This window comes from Lithobates pipiens, unplaced genomic scaffold, assembly GCF_037356315.1.
Source record: "Lithobates pipiens isolate NorthernLeopardFrog02 unplaced genomic scaffold, aLitPip1_a1.2 Scaffold_27, whole genome shotgun sequence".
Lineage (NCBI taxonomy): Eukaryota > Metazoa > Chordata > Amphibia > Anura > Ranidae > Lithobates > Lithobates pipiens.
In genome coordinates, this window is record NW_027507788.1 from 42,000,971 (window position 1) to 42,024,809 (window position 23,839).

A 23,839-nucleotide genomic window follows, 5' to 3' on the forward strand; every position below is an offset into this window, starting at 1 on the left:
CTGGAATGTGGGGTCACCAGTGAGATCAGCCTGCATATTTTGGGGTCACTGAGTCCGGACTCCATATTCTGCACTGTGGGGTCACCGCTGGAGCCAGCCTCCATATTCTGGGGTGTGGGGTCACTGGCCTCCATATTCTGGGGTGTGGGGTCACCGGTGGAGCCGGCCCCCATATTCTGCACTATGGGGTCACCGGTGTAGCCGGCCTCCATATTCTGGGGTGTGGGGTCACTGGCCTCCATATTCTGGTGTGTGGGGTCACCGGTGTAGCCGGCCTCCATATTCTGGGGTGTGGGGTCACTGGCCTCCATATTCTGGTGTGTGGGGTCACCGGTGTAGCCGGCCTCCATATTCTGGGGTGTGGGGTCACCGGCCTCCATATTCTGCACTGTGGGGTCACCGGCCCCCATATTCTGCACTATGGGGTCACCGCTGGAGCCGGCCTCCATATTCTGGGGTGTGGGGTCACCGGCCCCCATATTCTGCACTGTGGGGTCACCGCTGGAGCCGGCCTCCATATTCTGGGGTGTGGGGTCACTGGCCTCCATATTCTGGTGTGTGGGGTCACCGGTGTAGCCGGCCTCCATATTCTGGGGTGTGGGGTCACTGGCCTCCATATTCTGGTGTGTGGGGTCACCGGTGTACCCGGCCTCCATATTCTGGGGTGTGGGGTCACTGGCCTCCATATTCTGGTGTGTGGGGTCACCGGTGTAGCCGGCCTCCATATTCTGGGGTGTGGGGTCACTGGCCTCCATATTCTGGGGTGTGGGGTCACCGGTGGAGCTGGCCTCCATATTCTGGGGTGTGGGGTCACTGGCCTCCATATTCTGGAATGTGGGGTCACCAGTGAGATCAGCCTGCATATTTTGGGGTCACTGATGAGTCCGGACTCCATATTCTGCACTGTGGGGTCACCGCTGGAGCCAGCCTCCATATTCTGGGGTGTGGGGTCACTGGCCTCCATATTCTGGGGTGTGGGGTCACCGGTGGAGCCGGCCCCCATATTCTGCACTATGGGGTCACCGGTGTAGCCGGCCTCCATATTCTGGGGTGTGGGGTCACTGGCCTCCATATTCTGGTGTGTGGGGTCACCGGTGTAGCCGGCCTCCATATTCTGGGGTGTGGGGTCACTGGCCTCCATATTCTGGTGTGTGGGGTCACCGGTGTAGCCGGCCTCCATATTCTGGGGTGTGGGGTCACCGGCCTCCATATTCTGCACTGTGGGGTCACCGGCCCCCATATTCTGCACTATGGGGTCACCGCTGGAGCCGGCCTCCATATTCTGGGGTGTGGGGTCACCGGCCCCCATATTCTGCACTGTGGGGTCACCGCTGGAGCCGGCCTCCATATTCTGGGGTGTGGGGTCACTGGCCTCCATATTCTGGTGTGTGGGGTCACCGGTGTAGCCGGCCTCCATATTCTGGGGTGTGGGGTCACTGGCCTCCATATTCTGGTGTGTGGGGTCACCGGTGTAGCCGGCCTCCATATTCTGGGGTGTGGGGTCACTGGCCTCCATATTCTGGTGTGTGGGGTCACCGGTGTAGCCGGCCTCCATATTCTGGGGTGTGGGGTCACTGGCCTCCATATTCTGGGGTGTGGGGTCACCGGTGGAGCTGGCCTCCATATTCTGGGGTGTGGGGTCACTGGCCTCCATATTCTGGGGACCGGCCTCCATATTCTGCACTGTGGGGTCACCGGCCCCCATATTGTGCACTGTGGGGTCACCGCTGGAGCCGGCCTCCATATTCTGGGGTATGGGGTCACTGGCCTCCATATTCTGGGGTGTGGGGTCACCGGCCTCCATATTCTGGGGTGTGGGGTCACCGGCCTCCATATTCTGCACTGTGGGGTCACCGGCCCCCATATTGTGCACTGTGGGGTCACCGCTGGAGCCGGCCTCCATATTCTGGGGTATGGGGTCACTGGCCTCCATATTCTGGGGTGTGGGGTCACCGGCCTCCATATTCTGGGGTGTGGGGTCACCGGCCTCCATATTCTGGGGTGTGGGGTCACCGGCCTCCATATTCTGCACTGTGGGGTCACATATTATAAGATCAAAAACAGGCAGTGGTAAAAAAAAAAAAAAAAAATCTTATAGTAAGTGCATATAGTGGCTCTCCTACTATGTATATTCATTGTGGCCAAAATTGGTGTGTTTCTTGCGTAGGACCGCTGAGCCTTGTTGTTCACAGCTTGAAGCCATGATTTTTCTTCACCAGTGAAGAAAATCTTGGGGTGGGCGGGGACGTTCTCACCATCTGTTCAGCTCCGCCCGCCCACCCGCAAGTCTCCGCCCACTCGAGGCTATAATTTTTCTCCACCGTGAGCATAAATCTACAGCGCATGCGCTGTTAAGGGCAGGGGATTGACACATGCGCAGTAAAGGCCCGCCGTCAGCTGTGCGAATGACGTAGCCTCACCGGAAGTGACGGGGTGAGCGAAAATCACGGGTCGCATGAAATTTTACAACACCGTAAATCTGTCTCCGCACATGCGCACCTAGACGTCTTTGCCGCAACAGGAAGACCTCAGACGTGCGACCAAGTACTAGCCTAAAGCTGATTGGTCAGCGCCGTGCCTTGCCAGCTGTGGGTGGGACAATTAGTTACAGAAAGTGACATGCGATGCGCCTCCTTGCCAGCAAGTGGCGTTCTATCCGCGGCTTCCTCGTCTCGTCTGCTCTGGGAGGGTGACATTGGGAGGTTCTGTCTTGTTCCTGCGCTCTACCGGGAGGTCACTCTTTGCTTGTGGGACGTTAGGCCTTAACTTCGCTCCAGCATGGCTCAGGCGGCTCAGAAACTCGTCCAGGCAGTGACTACTAAAGGCCCTCAGCTTGTGAGCGGTAAGGCCGGGACAGCTCTATGGAGCTGTGTGTGGGAAGTATGATAGATAATACACCGAGCTCCCCTCCGGAGGCTGCAGACCAGACCGTCCTCTGCACACCTCTTATTATTGCAATTGGCATTGTCAGTGTTCGTTTTACAGAATTTCCTCCGGGGGAAAAAAAAAAAAAAAAAAAGCTTTTGGTACGTGAGCTTCTTTTAGCACCTTTTCGGAGCGGAGAGATGTCCATTCAAATGAATGGAGTCGGCCCAAAAAAAACGAGAAAGAAATGTGCAGATACCGCAGCACAGTAATGTCGCCCAAGTTTGGACAGGGACGTTATTAATCGTGGGCAAAATCACAGATTCTGCGGCAAATGCATTTTGGGGGTCATTCCAAAACGCAGTTTAACTTTGCCGCGCAATGAAATGCGCATGTAAAATCTCTCACCCGGCTTGGGGACAAAATTTGGTCCCTGAGCTTCTCTGGTGCGAACAACCCACATAGGATAGACCATTAAAGTGAATGAGCCGTCCTATGTGCGACACGTGGAAATGCATGTGAACTGTGCTTTTAACCACTTACTTGTATATGTATATATTTTTTGTAGAGCATAAAATGGCGGTTGGTCATTGACACTTTATCTCGTGCAGTATTTGCGCAGCTATTTTTCAAACCCCTTTGTTTTTCTAAAAAAAAAAAAAAAAGGTTCATGCGTTTAAAAAAAAAAAAAAATCATTAAGTTGGCCCCATTTATTTATTTTATTTATTTATTTATTTTTTCTTTTCTTTTTCTTTGCATAATGTGAAAGATGTTAGGCCAAGTAAATCTAACGTGTCACACTTCAAAATTGCACACGCTTGTAAAATGGCACCAAACAGATACGTAAAAATCCCCATAGGTGACGCTTTAAACATTTTTACAGGTTACATGTTTTGAGTAACAGTGGAGGTCTAGTGCGAGAGCAATAATTCTAACGTTCACAGCGATACCTCACATGTGTGGTTTGGCGGTCGTTTACATATGTGGGTGCGACTTGCGCGTGTGTTCACTTCTGCAAGCATGTGGGGACAGGGGTACTTCCAAATAATTTCTCTCCCTCTCTTCCCCTTTTATTCCTTTTTACAAGGAATTTAATCATTCATTGGAATAGTGCATGACAGGTCCTCTTTACAGTGCAATATGCGGTCACTAAGTCCCCAGATATTAGGAGTGCAATGGATTAAAAAAAAACTTGCGGATCAGCAAATATTAAATTTGCAAAAACCTCTGAAAATTCCACCACCATATAGTCCCCACTGTAATATCCACGTCGTCTCCCCCACTGTAATATTGGCAGGGTATTGCAGAGTATGGAGGGATGGCTGTGATTGCAATTGTCACAGAGCAGCGCTGTGGGCACTACAGATCCAGCCCACAGCACTGCTGCCATCCGATCTCCCCCCTCCACTGTACAGATCAGTACACAGAGAGGAGCGTTTACAAGTGAACGCTCCATCATTTGACAGAGCGATCACATTGTAAAGGGCCGCCGGGTGTACCAAGATGGCTGGTGCTAGGCCGAGTCAGCGGAACGATCCGTGGATCGCGGGGCGTGCTGATCTGAACAGGTTGACCCGCTCGGATCGGTAACGATCCGTTGCACCCTTACCAGATATCCTCTTTAGGCTGGGAAGCCTGAAATAAAAAAAAAATAAAAAAAATAATCCTGGCTTCCCAGCCGAGGCAGTGGTATTTTCTCTTTCTTTCATTGACAGACACAGCTCCTTTTAATTTTTGACCTTTGGATTATCACGCCACCTTCAGGAGAGGACTAGGCAGAACATGTAAAGCATGTAAAAATGTCAAGACTGCACAGCACCGCCCAGGGGGTGGCCCCTCTGACTATAACCCCTCACCCTGCAGCTCAGGTTTTTTTCTGCCTAGTGTAGAAGGACCTGGCTCCCTGAGGTGACCATTGGTCCTGGGAATATTTTCATTTTTTATTTTTTGTCTACTTTTTTTTATCTTGTGATCTACAATCAACAGCCGGGCTGGGTGACAGGCTGGATAATATAGATCCTTGTAGTCTCCCCAGCCTGGCCATCGAGCGTGAGTAGACCCTAGCTACGTGCTAGGTCAGCCACAACATGCCCCTTCTGCCCAGGGGCAGGCGGTGAGCTATATGCTCCAGGACACACATATCGCACTGACACTGTCCGTGTCAGTGTGCCAGCAGCCACCCCGTACTGCTTGGGTGATGGGTCTATGGTGGAATGCATCCAGCAATCCCGACTGGAGGGGTAAGTACGGCTCCCCCTGCCTTGGCAGGATGGTGCAGCTGGGCATTTCCTAGGAGGTTGATTAGAGGGTCTCTCACTCTCCCTTTCCTCTCTCCCTATCCCTCATTCCCTCCCCCCCTGCTGGGGCCGCTGTGTAACTGGATATGAGGTGCAGTGTATGTACCTGGCCGAGGGTCTGCTTTTTTTTCTTCCCCTGCCCTTTTCTTTTACTGCAAGGTGCTTGGGCTATTTCCAATGAGGAGAGGCCACTGCGCGGTCCGTGGCCATTTCCATGTAGCCTTATGCAGGTTATATGCAGTCAGACGTTTTCTAGAAGGTTCGGTGGCCATTTTTTTTTTTTTTTTTTTTTTTTTTCTGGGAAGGCTGGCAGCCGTTTTCTTGTAGCCTCAGCATGGTTTACGTCTAGCACTGGTGTCTGTGTAACTCAGAACAGCGCAGTTTTTACTCTGGGCACTTCGTGACTGACACGGGCAGAGCAGGCGGCAGCAGCACTCGTTCAGGGTGGTGAGTCCTGCAGGGGGGGCCCTCAGTCTGCGAGCAGCAAGGAGGGTGGGATTTTGTGTACCTTGCCTTAAGTCCCTAAGATGTGGCTGGCGAGTGAGGGTCAGCATGGCGTCAGACGTCCCTTCTGTTGCAACCAGCTCACCTGCCCAAAATGCGGTGCCTATGGACGCTTTGTCAGCGGTCCTGGAGACCTTTGTTGCCAGGGTGGAAGCAGCATGCGGGCACAAGGTGTTTCTGTATTTTACTTATTTTGGACCCAGTATCCAGGTTAAATAAAGTAACCATGATTCCGGTAGAAGGGACTCCTCCCTTCACGGACCTTGCTGACAGGAGGGCCGAGGCAGTGGCCCGGTCCTAGAGCTTTTTAAAAACTACACAATTTGAATCAAGGGTGTGGTGGGTTTTGTTTTATTTTTTATTTATTTTTTTCTTTTGATGGAAACAGCGCCGGTCCTGAGGAGCTGCAGGCAGGAGTTTTTAGGCCGAAGTCGCAGCCTCGCCTACAAACTCCTGCCCGCAGCACCAGTCCTGTTGAATAAAAAAATAAATAAAAAATCGATTTGCTGAAACTTTGAATCGATTTTGACCTCTCAACTCGATTTAAGATTTAAATAGAAATTTTTTATATTTTCCCCCAGCCCTACCCAGTCCATGTTTACGGTAGTGGGGTCAGCGCTACGACTTGTGCTGGCCACGGCCTTGGTGTTCGAAGACTCTTACTGAATGGGCAAAGTTGTTGCACCGTGAACTGGAGAAGCAACAGTCTCCCCCAGTCTGCGTGGAACTGGCAGATCAATTGGTGCATGGCCTTAAAGAGGAAGTAAAGGCAATTTTTTTTTTTTTTTTTACGCACCCTGTAAGGCAAAGGCATAATGAGCTAGTATGCATAGCATGCGCCGTAGACAGCGGTGGCTGTCTTCGGGTAAATATCTCCTAAACCGTATAGGTTTAGGAGATATTTCTTGGACCTACAGGTAAGTCTTAATCTAGGTGTGCCTGTAGGTCAAAGTTGGTTGTAAGGGTTTACAACCACTTTACGTATGTCTGTGATGCGGCCCTGGATACGATCCCCCTGCTCTCTAGAGCATCAGTATCAGCAGTGGTGCTTCGGTGCTTGATTTTGGCTGAAATGCTGGTCTGCGGACCAGGCATCTAAAAAAGCACTGGCGGATTTATCCTTCCAAGGTGAGAGGCTATTTGGAGCTTCACTGGATGACATTATTAAAAATCTTACTGGTGGGAAGAGCACGTTGCTCCCACAGTCCAGGAAGGGTAAGGAGCCACGCCGTAGGCAAAGGGCCCTCTTTTTCCCCTCAAACGGCTTTTTTTTTTTTCGCCCGCCCTGGTCGCCAGGGTCCCGTCCCAGTCTGACAAGGTGCCGGCTGAAGGACAAAAGCGTCCCTGGTTTCGCAAGTCAAACAAGTCTGCAAGCAACAATGTTACCACATGGAGGTTTGCCCCCGTCTAACTCTCGGGTGTGGGGTCGCTTTCGGAACTTTTCAGCTTTTTGTCCAACCAATGGGTCTGCAAACTGGATTCATCGGGATACAAGATAGTTTCTTTCTTGTACACCAAACAGATAATTTTTTATTTTATTTTTTCCCTCCAACCTACCTCGGCTTCCGGCTCATCGGGAAGCCTTGTTCTGGGCAGTACAGGACCTGCTGCTGCGCAGAGTGATCGTACCTGTACCGATGCTGGAAAGGTTTCAGGGATTCTACTCAATCTGTTTGTAGTCCCTAAAGCACGGGGTACGTCCAATCCTGGACCTGAAGGCCCTCAACATCCGTTCGCTCCATGGTCACTGCCTTTTCATCAGGGGGACTTCCTGGCGTCCTTGGATATCAGGGACGCGTACTTACATGTAGCCATATGCCTCAGGCATCAGATTTCTGCGATTTGCAGTCGGGGAAGAACACTACCATTTTGTAGCTCTTTTAGCCTGGCGTCAGCACCCTGAGGCTTTACCAAGGTGTTTGCTCCGATTCTGGCATTAAGGCAACGTGGGATCGCAATCGTGGGTTACCTAGACAACCTCTTTCTGTGAGCAGCTTCCGCCTCAGGATTAAGGGAGGATGTAGTGATCACCATACAGACTCCAGGAGTTTGGTTGGGTGCTGAATCTAAAGTGGGTGTTAGTGCCGACTCAACACCTGGAGTATCTGGGCTTACTGCTGGGCTCCTCAGAAGCGAGAGTGTTTCAGACAAGCTGCAGACTCTTCAAGCTGCGGTGAAGTTGTTGCTGAACCGCAGGTGGTCATCGCTGTGCTTCTGCATGCAAGTTCTGGGCCTCATGGTAGCCACTTTCGAAGTGATACCATATGCTCAATTTCACACTCGAGTCCTGCAAAGGGAAATTTTGTCAAAATGGGACAAATCTCCATTACCCCTGGATTGTCAAATTCGGGGTAAGCCAACTAGTCAGGGATTCCCTTCTGGTGGTTGAGGTCTCAGGCCCTTCGGTCCAGGAGATAGTTCATACCTCTCCATTGGACGTTAATCACAGCGGTTGGGGGGAAGTTTTGGGCATAAAATCAGCCCAGGGCCTTTGGTCGCGGAAAGAATCCCAACTGCTGAACAATGTACTCGGGCTTCAGGCGATCAGGCAGTGCCTCTCCACATGGTCACAGAGGCTGCATGGGCGTCCGGTCAGGATCCAGTCAGACAATGCCACGGCGGTGGCGTATGTCAACCATCGAGGAGGGACAAGGTACTGGGCTGCAGCACGTGCAGCATGTGCTGGCCCTGTCGGCCATATAAATTCCAGGTGTAAAAAACTGGCAGGCGGACTACCTAAGTCGTCAGATGCTGGACCCAGGGGAATGGTCGTTGCATCCGGATGTATTCTGGCTCCTTTGCCTGTGGGGCATAGCAGATGTTATCCTCTCGGCTCAATCGGAAGATGCAGAGGTTTGTGTGCAGGACAAGAGACCCCCTGAGTGGACATGTCAGATGCTTTGGTGGCATTATTGGCTGATTTATTCCACCCCGCGCCGGAATGTCCCGGGTTTTCTGGTATCAAGTGTCTGTCTCCAAGGTGTGTAATGTGGCGACCTGGTCGTCTGTTCACACCTTCTCTAAATTCTACAAAGTGCATCCTTGAATGCTTGCTTTGGCCGCAAGGTTTTACAGGCGGCTGTGCAAGGTTGCAATTTACACTTTAAGTTACCAGTTTGTTGTGAACGCATCTTTTTCTGCATAAGATGGCGGCCGTTTTTAGATGGCAACTCCTCTGTTGAGGTGTTCCTTTTGTTGTGGGTGGAATTATGTTTTGCTGTTTCCACCCCTCGTTTTTTGACTGCTTGGGGACGTCCCCAAGGTCAAGAATTAAAGGAGCAACGAATGAAAGAGAAAATGGGATTTTTGTACTCACCGTAAAATCCTTTTCTCTGAAGTTTATTGACGGACACAGCACCCACCCCTCTTATTTATGTTTGTACTGCTTTTTGACAAACTGAGCTGCAGGAAGCAGGGTGAGGGGTTATAGCCAGAGGGGCCACCCCGGATGGTGCTATGCAGTCTTGCTGTTTTTATGTGTTTACATGTTCTGCCTAGTCCTCTCCTGAAGATGGCGTGATAACCCTAAGGTCAAGAATTAAAGGAGCTGTGTCCGTCAATGAACTTCAGAGAAAAGGATTTTACAGCGAGTACAAAAATCCATTTTTTTTTTTTTTCCAAACGCAGAGGTTAGGCTGGTGTAATAACATCGTGCCCAGCCTCTGAACGATCATAGAGACTCCGGGGGACATCTGGCATGCCAGAAATCTCTATGGTTAACATCCACTGCCGGTTGGTTCTTTCTTCGCTTCACCAATGGCAGGAGCGAGCTGGGACACTGATAAGAATGATCAAGCGGCTGAACAGCCACTATGATTGTTCTTATGGTGTAGGGAATCCCCTGCCTCTAAAAGAAATCTGAACGATGCCTGTAACTGTAGGCATCATTCAGATATCACCGCTCAAAGTCGACAATGTCATATGACATTGGGCGGAACAGGAAGCAGTTAAAATGGTGAGCAGGAACCTGTATTCCCATTATGCAATATGTGAACGCTTGACAGTGAGGTTTCTGTTAAGCCCCTTTCACACTGGGGCGGTGAGTGCGTCGGCGGTAAATCGCCGCTATTTTTAGCAGCACTTTACCGTCAATTTTGCGGCACTATTCGGCTGCTAGCGGCCTAGAAAGGGTTAAAACCACCCTGCAGCAGCGATTTGCTGGTGGTATACCGCTGCTGCCCATTGATTTCAACCCAGGTATCCATCTCTTCAGAAGCCGGTCGTGTTTACAATAATGGTGGTCTCTGCAGCAGATTTGCCATGAGAGCACCATTATTGGCGGTGGGAGAGGTGCCATCTGCCGCTCTTCTACACCCTCCGCCGCTTGCCGGAGCCATCGGCAATGGGATGCAATTGGGACCTTTCCTTGGCCAGGTATGGAGACGAGTGAGGGGAAGGTGGCCCCCACCCTTCTCCATACTATAGCAGGGCGCAAGCAATGTCAAAACGTCACTTCCGCCCATGCATCTTAACCACTTTCAGACCGGACCATTTTGCTGGTAAATGACCAGAGGTCTTTTTACACTTTGGCACTGCGCTGCTTTAACTGGTAATTGCGCGGTCATGCAATGTTGTACCCAAACAAAATTTGCGTCCTTTTCTTCCCACAAATAGAGCTTTCTTTTGATGGTATTTGATTGCCTCTGCGATTTTTATTTTTTTCGATATAAACGTAAAAAGACCGCAAATTTTGAAAAAAAATGATATTTTCTACTTTTTGTTATTAGAAAAATCCAATAAACTCAATTTTAGTCATACATTTAGGCCAAAATGTATTCAGCCACATGTCTTTGGTAAAAAAAAAAGTCAATAATTGTATATTTATTGGTTTGCGCAAAAGTTGTCACATCTACAAACTAAGGTACGTTTTCTGGAATTTACGCAGCTTTTAGTTTACGACTGCCTATCTCATTTCTTGAGGTGCTAAAATGGCAGGGCAGTACAAAACCCCCCCAAATGACCCCATTTTGGAAAGTAGACCCCCTAAGGAAATTGATAAGAGGCATGTTGAGCCCATTGAATATTTTATTTTTTTGCCTCAAGCGATTGAATAATGACAAAAAAAAAATTATTTTTTTTTTTTTACACAAAGTTGTCACTAAATGATATATTGCTCACACATGCCATGGGCATATGTGAAATGACACCCCAAAATAAATTCTGCTGCTTCTCCTGAGTACGGGGATACCACATATGTGGGACTTTTTGGGAACCTAGCCGCGTACGGGGCCCCGAAAACCAAGCACCGCCTTCAGGCTTTCTAAGGGCGTAAATATTTGACTTCACTCCTCACTACCTATTACAGTTTTGAAGGCCATAAAATGCCAAGATGGCACAAAACCCCCACAAATGACCCCATTTTAGAAAGTAGACACCCCAAGCTATTTGCTGAGAGGCATGTTGAGTCCATGGAATATTTTATATTTTGCCACAAGTTGCGGGAAAATTACAAACTTTTTTTTTTTTTTTTTTTTTTTCACAAAGTTGTCACTAAATGATATATTGCTCACGCATGCCATGGGCATATGTGAAATGACACCCCAAAATAAATTCTGCTGCTTCTCCTGAGTACGGGGATACCACATATGTGGGACTTTTTGGGAGCCTAGCCGCGTACGGGGCCCCGAAAACCAAGCACCGCCTTCAGGCTTTCTAAGGGCGTTACAGTTTTGAAGGCCATAAAATGCCAAGATGGCACAAACCCCCCCCAAATGACCCCATTTTGGAAAGTAGACACCCCTAAATTTAGGGGTACACTAGTGAGACTAGGTAATAAATGGCGGGTGCCCTGAAACTATAAAAAAATAACTAACCAACCAGCGTCACCTGTAACAGTTATATGGTGATCACTGGTGAAAGGGTTAACTAGGGGGCAATCAGGGGGCTTTATGCGGTAGTATATGGGGGTCCCTGGCGCTATAAAAAGCTGCGGCGAACCTAAATACCTACCTGCCTAACTAGCGTCACCTGTGACACTAATACGGCGATCAGAAAAATGATCGCTTATTAGGCTGGGTTCACACTGGAGCGATGCGGAAACGCCGCGAATCCGCGGCGGGTTCCCGCATCGCATGCCTCCCGGCGGCAGTTCACACTGCCCTATGCGAACTGCTGGGAGTGTCAGTGAAATGTTACTGACACCCCCAGATCAGTTCGCATATCGCAGTGCGATCTGCAAACTCGGATCGCATGGTGTGAACACCCATGCGATCCGATTCTGCTGCGGGCCAAAAAAAGGGTCCCGTGCGAATTTGCGGCGGGTGTGGCGGGTGCGGCGAATGGCTGAACTCGAATCGCACAGAGATCGGATGTGATTTGCACTGCAGTGCGGTGCGAATCACATTCGTTCTCATAAACCGCTGCAATGTGAACCCAGCCTTAGTGACACTGGCGACGGGGGGTGATCACGGGGTTAAACCTTTATTGGGGGGGTTAGGGGGGTACATTAGAACTAAAGGGGGCTAACTCTAACTGCCCTAACAGTTATTACAGTCACAAATGACACCAATGCAAAAAAAAAAAAAAAAAAAATGACATTGGTGTCACTGTGACTGGGGGGCAGGGGTAATTGGGGGGGTGATCGGGGGGTAAAGGGGGGGTGTGAGTGTGCCTGGCATGTTCTACTGTGTGTGTAGAGTGTTGGTGCAACTCACCGATCCGCTCTCCTCCGTGTCGGAACGGAAAATACCGACACGGAGGAGAGAATACATCACTTCCTCTCCTGTGTTTACATTACAGGAGAGGAAGTGATGTCACGGGGGATTTCCATTCGTCGAGAGCGATCGCGAGGGGGTGGCCATGAATGAATGGCCGCCCCCTCATCCCGGATCGCTCTGGAAGAAATGCCGACCGCCGCAGGCACCGGGGGGGGGGCCCGATCGGGCCCCCCACCCGCGGGCAGGCAGGGACTTATATATACGCCCATATGCCTGCCCGTGCCATTCTGCCGACGTATATCGTCGTGCGGCGGTCGGCAAGTGGTTAAAGGGCCATTTTTTATTTATTTATTTTTTTTTTTTCAATGTAATTTTTTTTTAAATGACTTTTTATTTTTTATTTTTTTCTTTGCATTTTAGTCCAAATATGAGATCTGAGGACTTTTTGACCCCAGATCTCATATTTAAGAGGACCTATCATGATTGTGTTCTTTTTCTTTTTCAAGGGATTTAAATCAAAAAAATTTAAATCAAGTAAAATAAATAAGAAAAAAATTATTTTTAAAGCGCCCTGCCCCGATGAGCTCACGTGCAGAAGCGAACACATATGTGAGTAGCACCCGCATATGAGAATGTGTGTCCCAGGAAACAACGGGGCCATTAAAAAAGCGGCTCACGCATGCGCAGTAGGAAAGGGGCAGTGAAGCCGCAAGGCTCCGCTGCCTGTTTCCCTTAGTTCGGATGGCAGCGCAATTAGATGGACGGATTGGCCTCGGGGCAGCCGACATCGCGGGCTCGCTCGACAGGTAAGTGTCCTTATTAAAAGTCAGCAGCTACGGTGTTTGTAACTGCTGACTTGGTATGCCGACCTAGTATGCCTGGTGGCGGACGCTCCCTGGCGGTTACCGATGTGAGAAGACCTTCTGTCTCAAGGTCAGATTCTCCATCCTGCTTTACTGTCGCTGGTTTTAACGGCATGGCTGTTGAAAGCCAGGTGCAAGGAGGCATGTCTGACTCGGTGATATACCATCGTACATGGAAGGCTTATATCTCCATGTGTGAGGAGATGGATTGGCATCCGCACATTTATTCCGTTTCTTGGATCCTGATGTTCCTACAGTGAGGAGTAGACCAGAAACTGGCCTTAAGCACCATCAAGGGACAGATATCCGCCTTGGCTGTCCTTTTCCAATGACCCCCGGCGTCTCATTCTCTAGTGAGCACCTTTGTACAAGGGGTCCGGCATGTAGTCCCTCCGGTGCGTCCACCCTTGCCTCCATGGGATCTGAACCTGGTGCTATTGGCGCTTCAGAAACCGCCGTTTGAGAACATTAGGGAAATTCCCTTGTGTTGACTCTTTCACAGAAAGTGGTCTTCCTAGTGGCCATTACATTGGCCAGGAGGGGTGAGCCTTGTCTTGCAAGTCGCCCTATCTTGTTATCCACAGGGATAAGGTGGTGTTGCGTCTGCAACCTTCTTTTCTACTGAAGGTGGTTTTGGCTTTTCACCTCAGTGAAGATGTTTTATTACCATCTCTGTGTCCTAAACTGAAACACCCTAAGGAGGTGGCCCTCCATTCCCTGGACGTGGTCCGGGCTCTAAGGGGATATCTGTCTGCCACAGCTCCCTTCCGGAAGTCAGCCTCTCTGTTCGTTTTGGTAGCTGGTCCAAAAAAAGGATTGGCGGTCTCGTCGTCCACCATATCCAGGTGGATCAGCATCGGTTGTTATAGCTGAAAAGGCAATCGTCGGCTCTAAAAAAAAAACAGTACCGGGATGATGCCTGCAGCTGCGGGCCATCATCCCGGTATAACCCCCGAAAGCCGAGTACGCACATCTGCGTACGCTCAGCGGGAAGGGGTTAACCACTTAAGGACTAGCTTCGTTTTTGAGATTTTGGTCTTTTTACAAGTTTAAAACCAGTTTTCTTTTCGTTTTGCTAGAAAATTACTTAAAACCCCCCAAACATTATATCCTGTTTTTTAATAAAAAAAAAAAAAAAAAAAAAAAAAAGCCCAATTTTTATATTGTGAAAGATAATGTTACGCTAAGTAAATTGATACCCAACATTTCGTGCTTCAAAATTTGTGTCCACTTGTGGCATGGCGTCAAACCCTTAAATCTCCATAGGCGACATTTAAAAAATTCTACAGTTTTCATGTCTTGAGTTACAGAGGAGGTCTAGGGCTAGAATTATTGCTCTCGCTCTAGAAATTGTGGCAATACCTCATGTGGTTTGACCACCGTTTTCATATGCGGGCACTACTCATGTATGCATTTGCTTCTGCACGCAAGCTCGACGGGGCGCTTACATTTTTTATTTTATTTTTCTCACTGTTTAGAAAAAAAATAATTTGAGTCCCTTTTTTATTCCTATTACAAGGAATGTAAACATCCCTTTTAATAGAAAAAAGCATGACTGGTCCTCTTAAATATGAGATCTGTGGTCAAAAAAAAAAATTTGGACCAAAATGCAATAAAAAAAAAAAAAGTGTAATTTGAAAAAAATGGCCCTTTTTAAGATGTATGGGCGAAAGTGACGTTTTGACATTGCTTCTGCCCTGCTGTAGTATGGAGACGGGTGTGGGCCACCTTCCCCTCACTCGTCTCCATACCCGGCCACGCAAAGGTCCCGATCACCTCCTCCATTGCTGACGGCTCCGACCAGTGGTGTAAGGCGCTGCCGATAACCGTGATCTTGCCGCGAATCTGCCGCAGAGACCACCATTATCGTAAACACAACCGGCTCCTGAAGAAATGGATACCTTTGTTGTGGCAGCAGCTGCTGCCGTTACCGAGATATCCATCTTCAAAGTGCCGACGTATATGTACAGGAGACGGTCGGCAAGTGGTTAAAAAAAACAATGTTCTTTAGCAAGGAAACTACAGTGGATCCGTAAAGTGTTCACAGCTCTTCACCTTTTCCCAATTTGTTACAGCCTTATTCCAAAATGTATTAAATTTAATTGTTTTCCTCAAAATTCTACAAACAATACCCCATAATGACAACGTGAAAGAACTTTGTTTTGAAATCTTTGCAAATTTTGTAATAAAAAAAAAAAAAAATCACCTGTACATAAGTATCACAACCTTTGCTCAGTACTTTGTTGAAGCACCTTTTGGCACCAATTACAGCCTCAAGTCTTTGATGCTACAAGCCTGGCACTATTTTTTGAGCAGTTACTCCTATTATTCTCAAGCTCCATCAGGTTGCATGGGGAGCATCGGTGCACAGCCATTTTTTCTGATCTCTCTAGAGATGTTCAATCGGGTTTATGTCTGGGCTCTGGCTGAGCCACTCAAGGACATAATTGGGCCTGTATGGTAGAGTGGCCAGATGGTAGCCACTCCTCAGTAAAAGGCCCATGACAGCCTGCCTGGAGTTTGCCAAAAGGCACCTGAAGGACTCGGACCATGAGAAACAAAATGACCTAGTCTGATGAAACAAGATTGAACTATTTGGCCTGAATGACAAGTGTCATGTCTGGAGGAAACCAGGCGCCGCTCATCACCTGGCCAATACCATCTCTACAGTGAAGCATGGTGGTGGCAGCATCATGCTGTGGGAATGTTTTTCAGCATCAGGATTGAGGGAAAGATGAATGCAGCAATGTACAGAGACTTCCTTGATGAAAACCTGCTCCAGACCTCAGACTGGAGTGAAGGTTCATCTTCAAACAGGACAAGATGACGAAGGAGTGGCTATGGGACAACTCTCTGTATGTCCTTGAGTGGCCCAGACTTGAACTCGATTGAACATTTAATTCATTTTGGAATAAGGCTGTAACCAGGCTGGATTTGATTTAAATCAAGTTTATTTTAAATCATGATTTCTCTGCGACCGTTGGAGTGAGAACAATAATTTTAGCACTAGACCACCTCTAACTCAAAACTGATAAGCTGTAGAAATTTGTTAAACGTCGCCTATGGAATTTTTTTAAGGGTCAAATTTGTTGCCATTCCACGAGCGGGCGCAATCTTGAAGCGCAAAATGTTGTATACCAATTTACTCAGTTGCCTTTCGCAATTTTAAAAAAAATTGGACTAACTTTACTGCTGTCCTAGTTTTTGAATTAAAGTGTGTGTGTGTGTGTTTTTGTTTTTTTTCCAAATTTGCACTTGTAAGACCGCTGTGCAAATGGAGTGGGAGAAAGTATTGCAATGACCGCCATTTTTATTCTCTAGGGTGTCTGGGGAAAAAAAGGTTTGGGGTTCTAAGTCCATTTTTTTGGCAAAAAAAAACTTTTTTTTTTTTTTTTACCTTGTAAACACCAAGTCTGAAAAATAAGCCTCATCCTTTTTTTAAGTAGTTAAATTATAATTCTTAACCACTTCAGCCCCGGAAGGATTTGCCCCCTTCCTGACCAGAGCACTTTTTGCGTCACTTTAACTGACAATTGCGCGGTCGTGCGATGTGGCTCCCAAACAAAATTGATGTCCCTTTTTGTATTGCGTTTCCACCTCCCCCCCCCCCCACACACAGAGATATTTGATCACCTCCTGCGGTTTTTAGTTTTTTGTGCTATAAACCAAAAAGCGACAATTTTTTTTTTTTTTTTTTATATCGTGACTGCAACATTATGGCGGACACATCGGACAATTTTGACACATTTTTGGGACCATTGGCATTAATACAGTGATCAATGCTATAAAATTGCATTGATTACTATAAAAATGTAACTGGCAGTGAAGGAGTTAAGTGTGTCCTGGGGGATGGGCTGTGTGTGACGTGGACACTGATCGCTGCTCCCGATGACGCGGAGCACACGATCGTGTCCTGTCATTAGGCAGAATGGGGAGATGCCGATGCAAACAGCATCTCCCCATTCTGCCTCTTCAGCTCCGTGACACAATTGCGGATATCCCTGCAGTAATCGTGTCCAGGGCCACGGAGCTCGCGGCAGGTACACGGCGAGAAATTGAAAGTAATGTACAGGTATATTACTTTACCCAGCCATGCCATTCTGCTGATGTATATTTGTTGACAGTGGTCGGCAAGTGGCTAAAGAGCAACTGTCATCTCTGTTCTGCAGCGGCTCCTCCTCTGACCCACTGTTGACTCCCCCGACAGTCCCATTCACTTTAATGGGATGGCTGGTGGTGTGGCAGTGACACAACAAGGTGAGGGATGTGGCGGCAGCAGGTGAGTGGATGCCCGCCAACAAGCGCTGCCCTGATGGATCTGAAATTACAGGTGCTCTTTAAATATAAGGACTTGTTCTTGCTGGTAGTTAGTATCTTTAATATTTGCAAACAAAATGAAGGTTTTCTATTTTAAATAAGCTGTCAGGATAGTTCAACTCAATATCAGAGTTGATTCAATCATACAGTTTTGTGTACATAGATTTGCAAAACAATGGGATAAAGGAATATTCCTGAACTTTTTGTTTTAGCTCATGGTGACTGTGAAATTGTGTGAATGCATCAATGTAGTGCATGTTCTGTCAGCTTGGATTCATTGAATGAGTTTACAAAAAATATATAAATATTGTATAATATACAGCCTCATACTACACAACTAAGCTCCATTTCATGCTGAATAAACTAAATGAATGTATCTTAACCACTTCAGCCCCGGACCATTTTGCTGGTCAAAGACCAGACCACTTTTTGAGATTCGGCACTGCGTCGCTTTAACTGACAATTGCGTGGTTGTGCGACGTGGCTCCCAAACAAAATTGACCGCCCCCTTTTTTTTATTTTTATTTTCCCCCCACAAATAGAGCTTTCTTTTGGTGGTATTTGATCACCCCTGCAGTTTTAATTTTTTGCGCTATAAACAAAAATAGAGTGACAATTTTGAAAAAAACGCATTATTTTTTACTTTTTTTGTTATAATAAATATCCCCCAAAAATATATAAAACATTTTTTTCCCTCAGTTTAGGCCGATACGTATTCTACATATTTTTGGTAAATAAAATCGCAATAAGCGATTATTGATTGGTTTGCGCAAAAGTTATTGCGTTTACAAAATAGGGGATAGTTTTATGGCATTTTTATTAATTTTTTTAATTTTTATTTATTTTTTTACTAGTAATGGCGGCGATTACATTTTTTTTTTTTTTTTTTTTTTTTTTTTTTTTTTTTTGTGACTGCGACATTATGGCGGACACATCGGACATTTTTGACACATTTTAGGGACCATTGTCATTTATACAGCAATCATTGCTATATAAATGCAGTGATTCCTGTGTAAATGGCAGTGGAAGGGTTAACCAGTGGGTGGCAGTGAAGGGGTTTAGTGTTCCTAGGGCTGTGTTACTAACTGTTGGGGGCTGGGCTTTAATTTAGTGAACACTGATCTCTGCTCCAATCACATGGAGCAGAGATCAGCATCACTAGTTGCTAGGCAGAAGGGGGAGATGCTGTTTACAACGGCATTTCCTTGTTCAGCCGCCCTGTGAGACGATCGTGGGGATCGAGTCTGTGGGACCCGCGACCAGACTCATGGGGGTCCCGACGAGCACGCCGGTGGTGCGCCCGCGATGGCAGGGCGGCAAATTTAAAGGGACATACAGGTACGCCCATTTGCCTGCCCGTGCCATTCTGCCGACATACATCGGCGTGCACTGGTCAGGAACCGCTTAAATTAAAAAAAAAAAAAAAAAAAAAAGGAAAACTATCTTTTTAGATGGGGGTTTTTTTTTTTTTTTATTCAAATAAACTTGAGAAAAATCCTTTTTTTATTTTTTGTGCATTTTCTGGCTGTGACATAACAAGATGTGGAAAAAGTAAAGCGCTGTGATTACTTACCGGGTGCACTATATATGCAAGGACTGGTAAGCTGTGATATATAATTTGTGAGTTTTGGGTTTAAAAAATGCAAGTCTACATAATCTAATAGTTTTTTACTATTTCACTTTTTTCTGGTGCAGTTTAGATATACTGAACTCCTAGGTGAAAGCTCCCAAAAGTTGAAATAGACCGTAAGCTGTTGACAGAAGTTATATAATTAGGATTACACATGTATTATGTATTGTCAGACACAATCTTTTGATTAAATACTGCTTTTTTGTTTTTAGCTGCAGTCAGTTACTCACGGCCACGTCTTGCAACTTTCTGGTACTATGCTCGCGTGGAACTGACTCCTCCGAGTCCTGCAGAGATTCCAAAAGCCATCGACAGCATAAAAGGATTGGTACAGTCATTCCAGAGGGGCCGTCTGTCTGAGCTTACTGTCAGGGTAAGAGTATGTGCCCAGATATATATCTTTTGTGTCTCTAAATCCTAGGGTGAGCAGTGAAAACTGTATGCGGATAGTACATACTTCTTCCCTTTTTTGTTTTCCATACGGCACTGCGTTACTTTAACTGAAAATTGTGTGGTCGTGTAACACTACCCAAATAACATTTATATCCTTTTCTTTTTATTTTATTTTTTTTTTCCCCCACAAATAGAGCTTTATTTTGGTGGTATTTGCTCACCTCTGCTGTTTTAGTATTTTTTTTGCACTATAAATAAAAAGACTGACCATTTTGGAGGAAAAAAAAAAAAACATTTTACATTGTGCTATAAAACACACCCAAGATAATTGTAAAAAATCTAATTTCTTCAGTTTAGGCCAGGGATCTCCAAACTATGGCTCTCCAGCTGTTGCGGGACTAAACATCCCATGTTTCATTGTAAAACTCCTGACATTCACAGATGTGACCAGTCATGATGGGTATTGTAGTTCCTGAACAACTGGAGGGCTATAGTTTTGAAGACCCCCTGGTTTAGGCCAGTATGGGTTCTGCTACATGTTTTTTATAAAAAAAAAAAAAAAAAATCCCAGTAAGTGTATATTGATTGATTTTGTGCAAAAGTTAGTGTCTACAAATTATGGGATATTTTCATAGCTTTTTTTTTTTTTTTTTTTACTAGTTATGGCAGCAATCAGCCATTTGTAGGAGGACTGCGACATTGCGGTGGACAAATCGGACACTAAGTGTCACTTTTTGTGGACCACTGACACCAATACAGTGATCGGTGCTAAAAAACATACATGGTCACTGTACTAATGACACTGGCAGGGAAGGGGCTATCGGGCAAGCAAAGGGTTATATGTGTCCCTAGGGAGTGCTTACTAACTGTGGGAAAACGGAGATCCGTGTCTCTGCTTGGCAGAAACGGTCTTTAATCACAGACTGATGTTCTGCCTCTGTCAGGAACGATCGGCAGACATTGGGTCCACTGGACCCACTTCGCTCACGCTTTGTCCAATCGCAGCGGGAGCTGGTTGGCGACCCGTGTTTGTGCTGCAAACTCTGAAGAGGTGCTTGCGTACAGGTACATGATTTTACCTGTAGGAGCCACCACACCACAGTGCATATATGTGGGATGGTCAACAAGCAGTTAAAAGGTGCCATATTGGCTAAAGGAATGCATGCACATACTGTCTTTATGTTTATGGAGTGGTCTAGGAGTTCTGAAACTTGAGGTAAGTAAAGCCCCTTTCCAAGATTCTGCTAAGTTGGCATATGTAGAGTTTCTCCCTAGGTCTGTATTGGAACATATTTGCAAAATTGTAATTTGGAATATATGACTTTTTTCTTGTAATTCTTTTATTTTATTTTCATGCTTGGTAATGTCATCAAGTTCTACTGAAAAATGTGTAGTTTTCATGCATATGGAGGAGGAGGTCTTTCTATTTCCCCACACATCACATCTGTGCCAGCAAGCATCACTACGTTTCACATTATGCAAAGGGAAATGCAGGAAGTAATGGCCGGGTGTGTGGGCAGAGTTAGGGCTGAGTTGGTAAGTCAAACCAGGCATCAACAGACCAGGCATTTGAGCCTTTTGGGTCCACTCACTACATTGAGCAGGGTCACAATGATGGCACTGCTCACTGTAACAGAACTTACCAGACTGATGGCTGCAGGGTACGAGGGCACATCCGGTACCCTTTCTATCTAAATGGATTTGTAGATCACTCAGGCTATGATAAATTGCATCAAAATTATCTCTATTTAAAAACCTTAAAGCTGAACTCCATGTTTAGATACACACTTTACATAATTTGTTTGGGCCAGCTTGGCTCAAATGAACCATGTCCCTCACCAACACGTGAGGCTGGTGGATGTGCGGTATATAGCTGAGGCAACATGCAGCATGCCATACTGTGTTCTGGGTTTGAGACAGTGCTTCCTGTCTAATACCCCAAACACAATTGTGAAGTTCCTATGATTGGCCGAGTCAGAGATTGTGAAATCATCAGCCCGCCCCTCTGACTGAGCCAATCGGGAACCTTTTGTATTTATTGATGGAATACTTTGCGGCCTCTGGCTGAGCGCTGCTGTAATAGACTCTACTGTGTTCCTGGTCCGAACGAGACTTCCTGTCTCATACCTGAAACACACTAGAGTCTATCACAGCAGCGCTAAGCCACTCGGAGACCTTGATGTATTCTATCAATTAATACAAAGGTTCATCAAGCTGTGACAACATTATCAGCCTGCCGCTCTGACAATCAGAGGAACCTTTGTATTCATTGATGCATCAGGGATCAAAATTTCAAGTCCTGAGCCACTAGCCAGGCCTCAAGCATTACGTGCCACCAGTTGCCCCGCCCAACCCTTAACCTGCCCCTAAACGCGCCCTCATAAATTATCTCATGAAATGACACTTAAATGTTCTATGCCGAATTAAGTTATAAAAATAAATGTTAACAACTTTATCACTGTCCACCAGTGCAGCCTAACCCAGAACGGTATGCTGTATGTAGCCACAGCTACATACAGTTTATACCGCACATCATGCAGCCTCACGTGTTCGTGAGGGACATGGTTCATTTGGGCCAAGCTGGCCCAAACAAATTATGTAAAGTGTATCCAAAGATGGAGTTCAGCTTTAAACCATAGATTACCCATAAACAGTCTAATGGCCGGTTTACACTGGTCCGACATGTGTTCCGACTTCGAAAGCACAAGTTGCATTACATGCCAAAATCGATGGTTCCCTGGTGAGAACCATCTTAACTGGTCTGACTTGTGCCAGTCTGACTTTGAAAGGTTCCTGGACTTCTTCCTTTTTTTTTAATTTTTTTTTTATTTTTTTTATTTTAATGAGTAGGGGTACAACGTACATGATAATAGAGCTGCGCGATTAATCGTAAATAAAATCGCAATCTCTATTCAACCACCCTCACGATCTTTATCTGGCATTTCCAAGCATTCATGTAACACGAGCAGAGCCCCATTCTCTGCTCAATCACAGCTGTTAAAAAAACAAAAAAAAAAACAACCATCTGGCAAGTGTTTATCAACCTTGCTCAGCGCCGCGATAAAGGGAAACATTGTAACATTTAGTTCTTAGGGAAGAACTTTGGTCCGTAAAATGAGGTCAGTTTAACCAATCTAACTTTTTTTTTTTTTTTTTTTTTTTTTTCCCCAGACTCATGCAGGTCTACCCGATATTAATTCACTTGGTATCTGGGGGCCCTGGGGTATGGATTTTGGGAAGGGGGGAGGGGGGCACATCGGATCAATGTGAACATAGCCTAAAGCATACTTTCAACAGTTACCTGACGTTAACTGAGTGTGGTAACGATGGGGAGACTATAGTTGTTTGTATTTACATGTATGGCATACTTAACATGGCACTATTGGATAGGATTGCTTTCTTGGTATACATTCATATTTGAGATCTCCCTTGTGCTATGTAAAAGTGTTTTTTGATTACTGCATCTTCTGGAGACCTTCTCCTCCTTCTTCCTTTTTATTTAAAAAAAAAAAAAAAAAAAAGTCCCAGGCATTTTATGACCCCTCCCACGCCTCATTTTTGGTTACTAAATGTATTTTTCTCCACTGACCATCAGAAAGGTGCTAGCTGGGGAAGGGCAAAGCACCAACTTCACATTATTAGTCAGTATTTGCCTAATACAGGACTACTTTTAGTTATACCACAAAACTGCTACTAGGCACAGTGAGAATTTAGAACATTCTAGCTCCCTACAAATAACTAATGTTAACTAGTGTTTTTAATGTCTCAACTTGTATTTTTCTTTTTCTGCCCTTTCAGGAGGCTATCAGAAATGGCCTGGTTGCAACTGAGGTTCTATTTTGGTTCTATATCGGAGAATGCATTGGAAAAGGTGGCCTGATTGGATACAATGTCTGAAGCCTTCTGTTTGTACAGTTCTAAATCCTTTCGTTCTTTTTGTGAAATCCTAGACTCAGTAAATTAAAATGAAAATTGAACTACACCTACCATGAGTTTTCTTTTGTTCTTTAAACATTACAGTTCATTTTGAATCCACATGGGATTTATTAGGCAATTGAGTTTTAGAGACTATGTAAAGCGAAACCAACATAGGAATGATGCATTAGATAACAAGGTAAAGAGAGGATTGTCAAAGACATACACATGAGCATTATAGCACAATCTATAAGCGGGGGCTAAACACTGCAGGCCTCGAAGTAGCAAAAACCCCATGTCCAGCACAAGAAATAGATCCTGAAAATTCCAGTGGGGAGTGATCCATGTTAGTAGACTTGATCATCTCTTGTAAAGGAGGGGAATAGAGAAGAGAGCCA

The 23,839-nt window shown here is 46.2% G+C and overlaps 1 protein-coding gene across 1 annotated transcript; it reads left to right on the top strand.

Moving 5' to 3' along the window:
* The first annotated feature begins 2,656 nt into the window (after positions 1-2,656).
* Positions 2,657-23,508, top strand: ATP5MG (ATP synthase membrane subunit g). Its single transcript, XM_077456884.1, has 3 exons — positions 2,657-2,842; positions 19,346-19,506; positions 23,325-23,508. The coding sequence occupies exons 1-3, from the start codon at positions 2,779-2,781 to the stop codon at positions 23,421-23,423; spliced, it is 324 nt and encodes a 107-aa protein (XP_077313010.1). The 5' UTR covers positions 2,657-2,778; the 3' UTR covers positions 23,424-23,508.
* Positions 23,509-23,839: the final 331 nt, after the last annotated feature.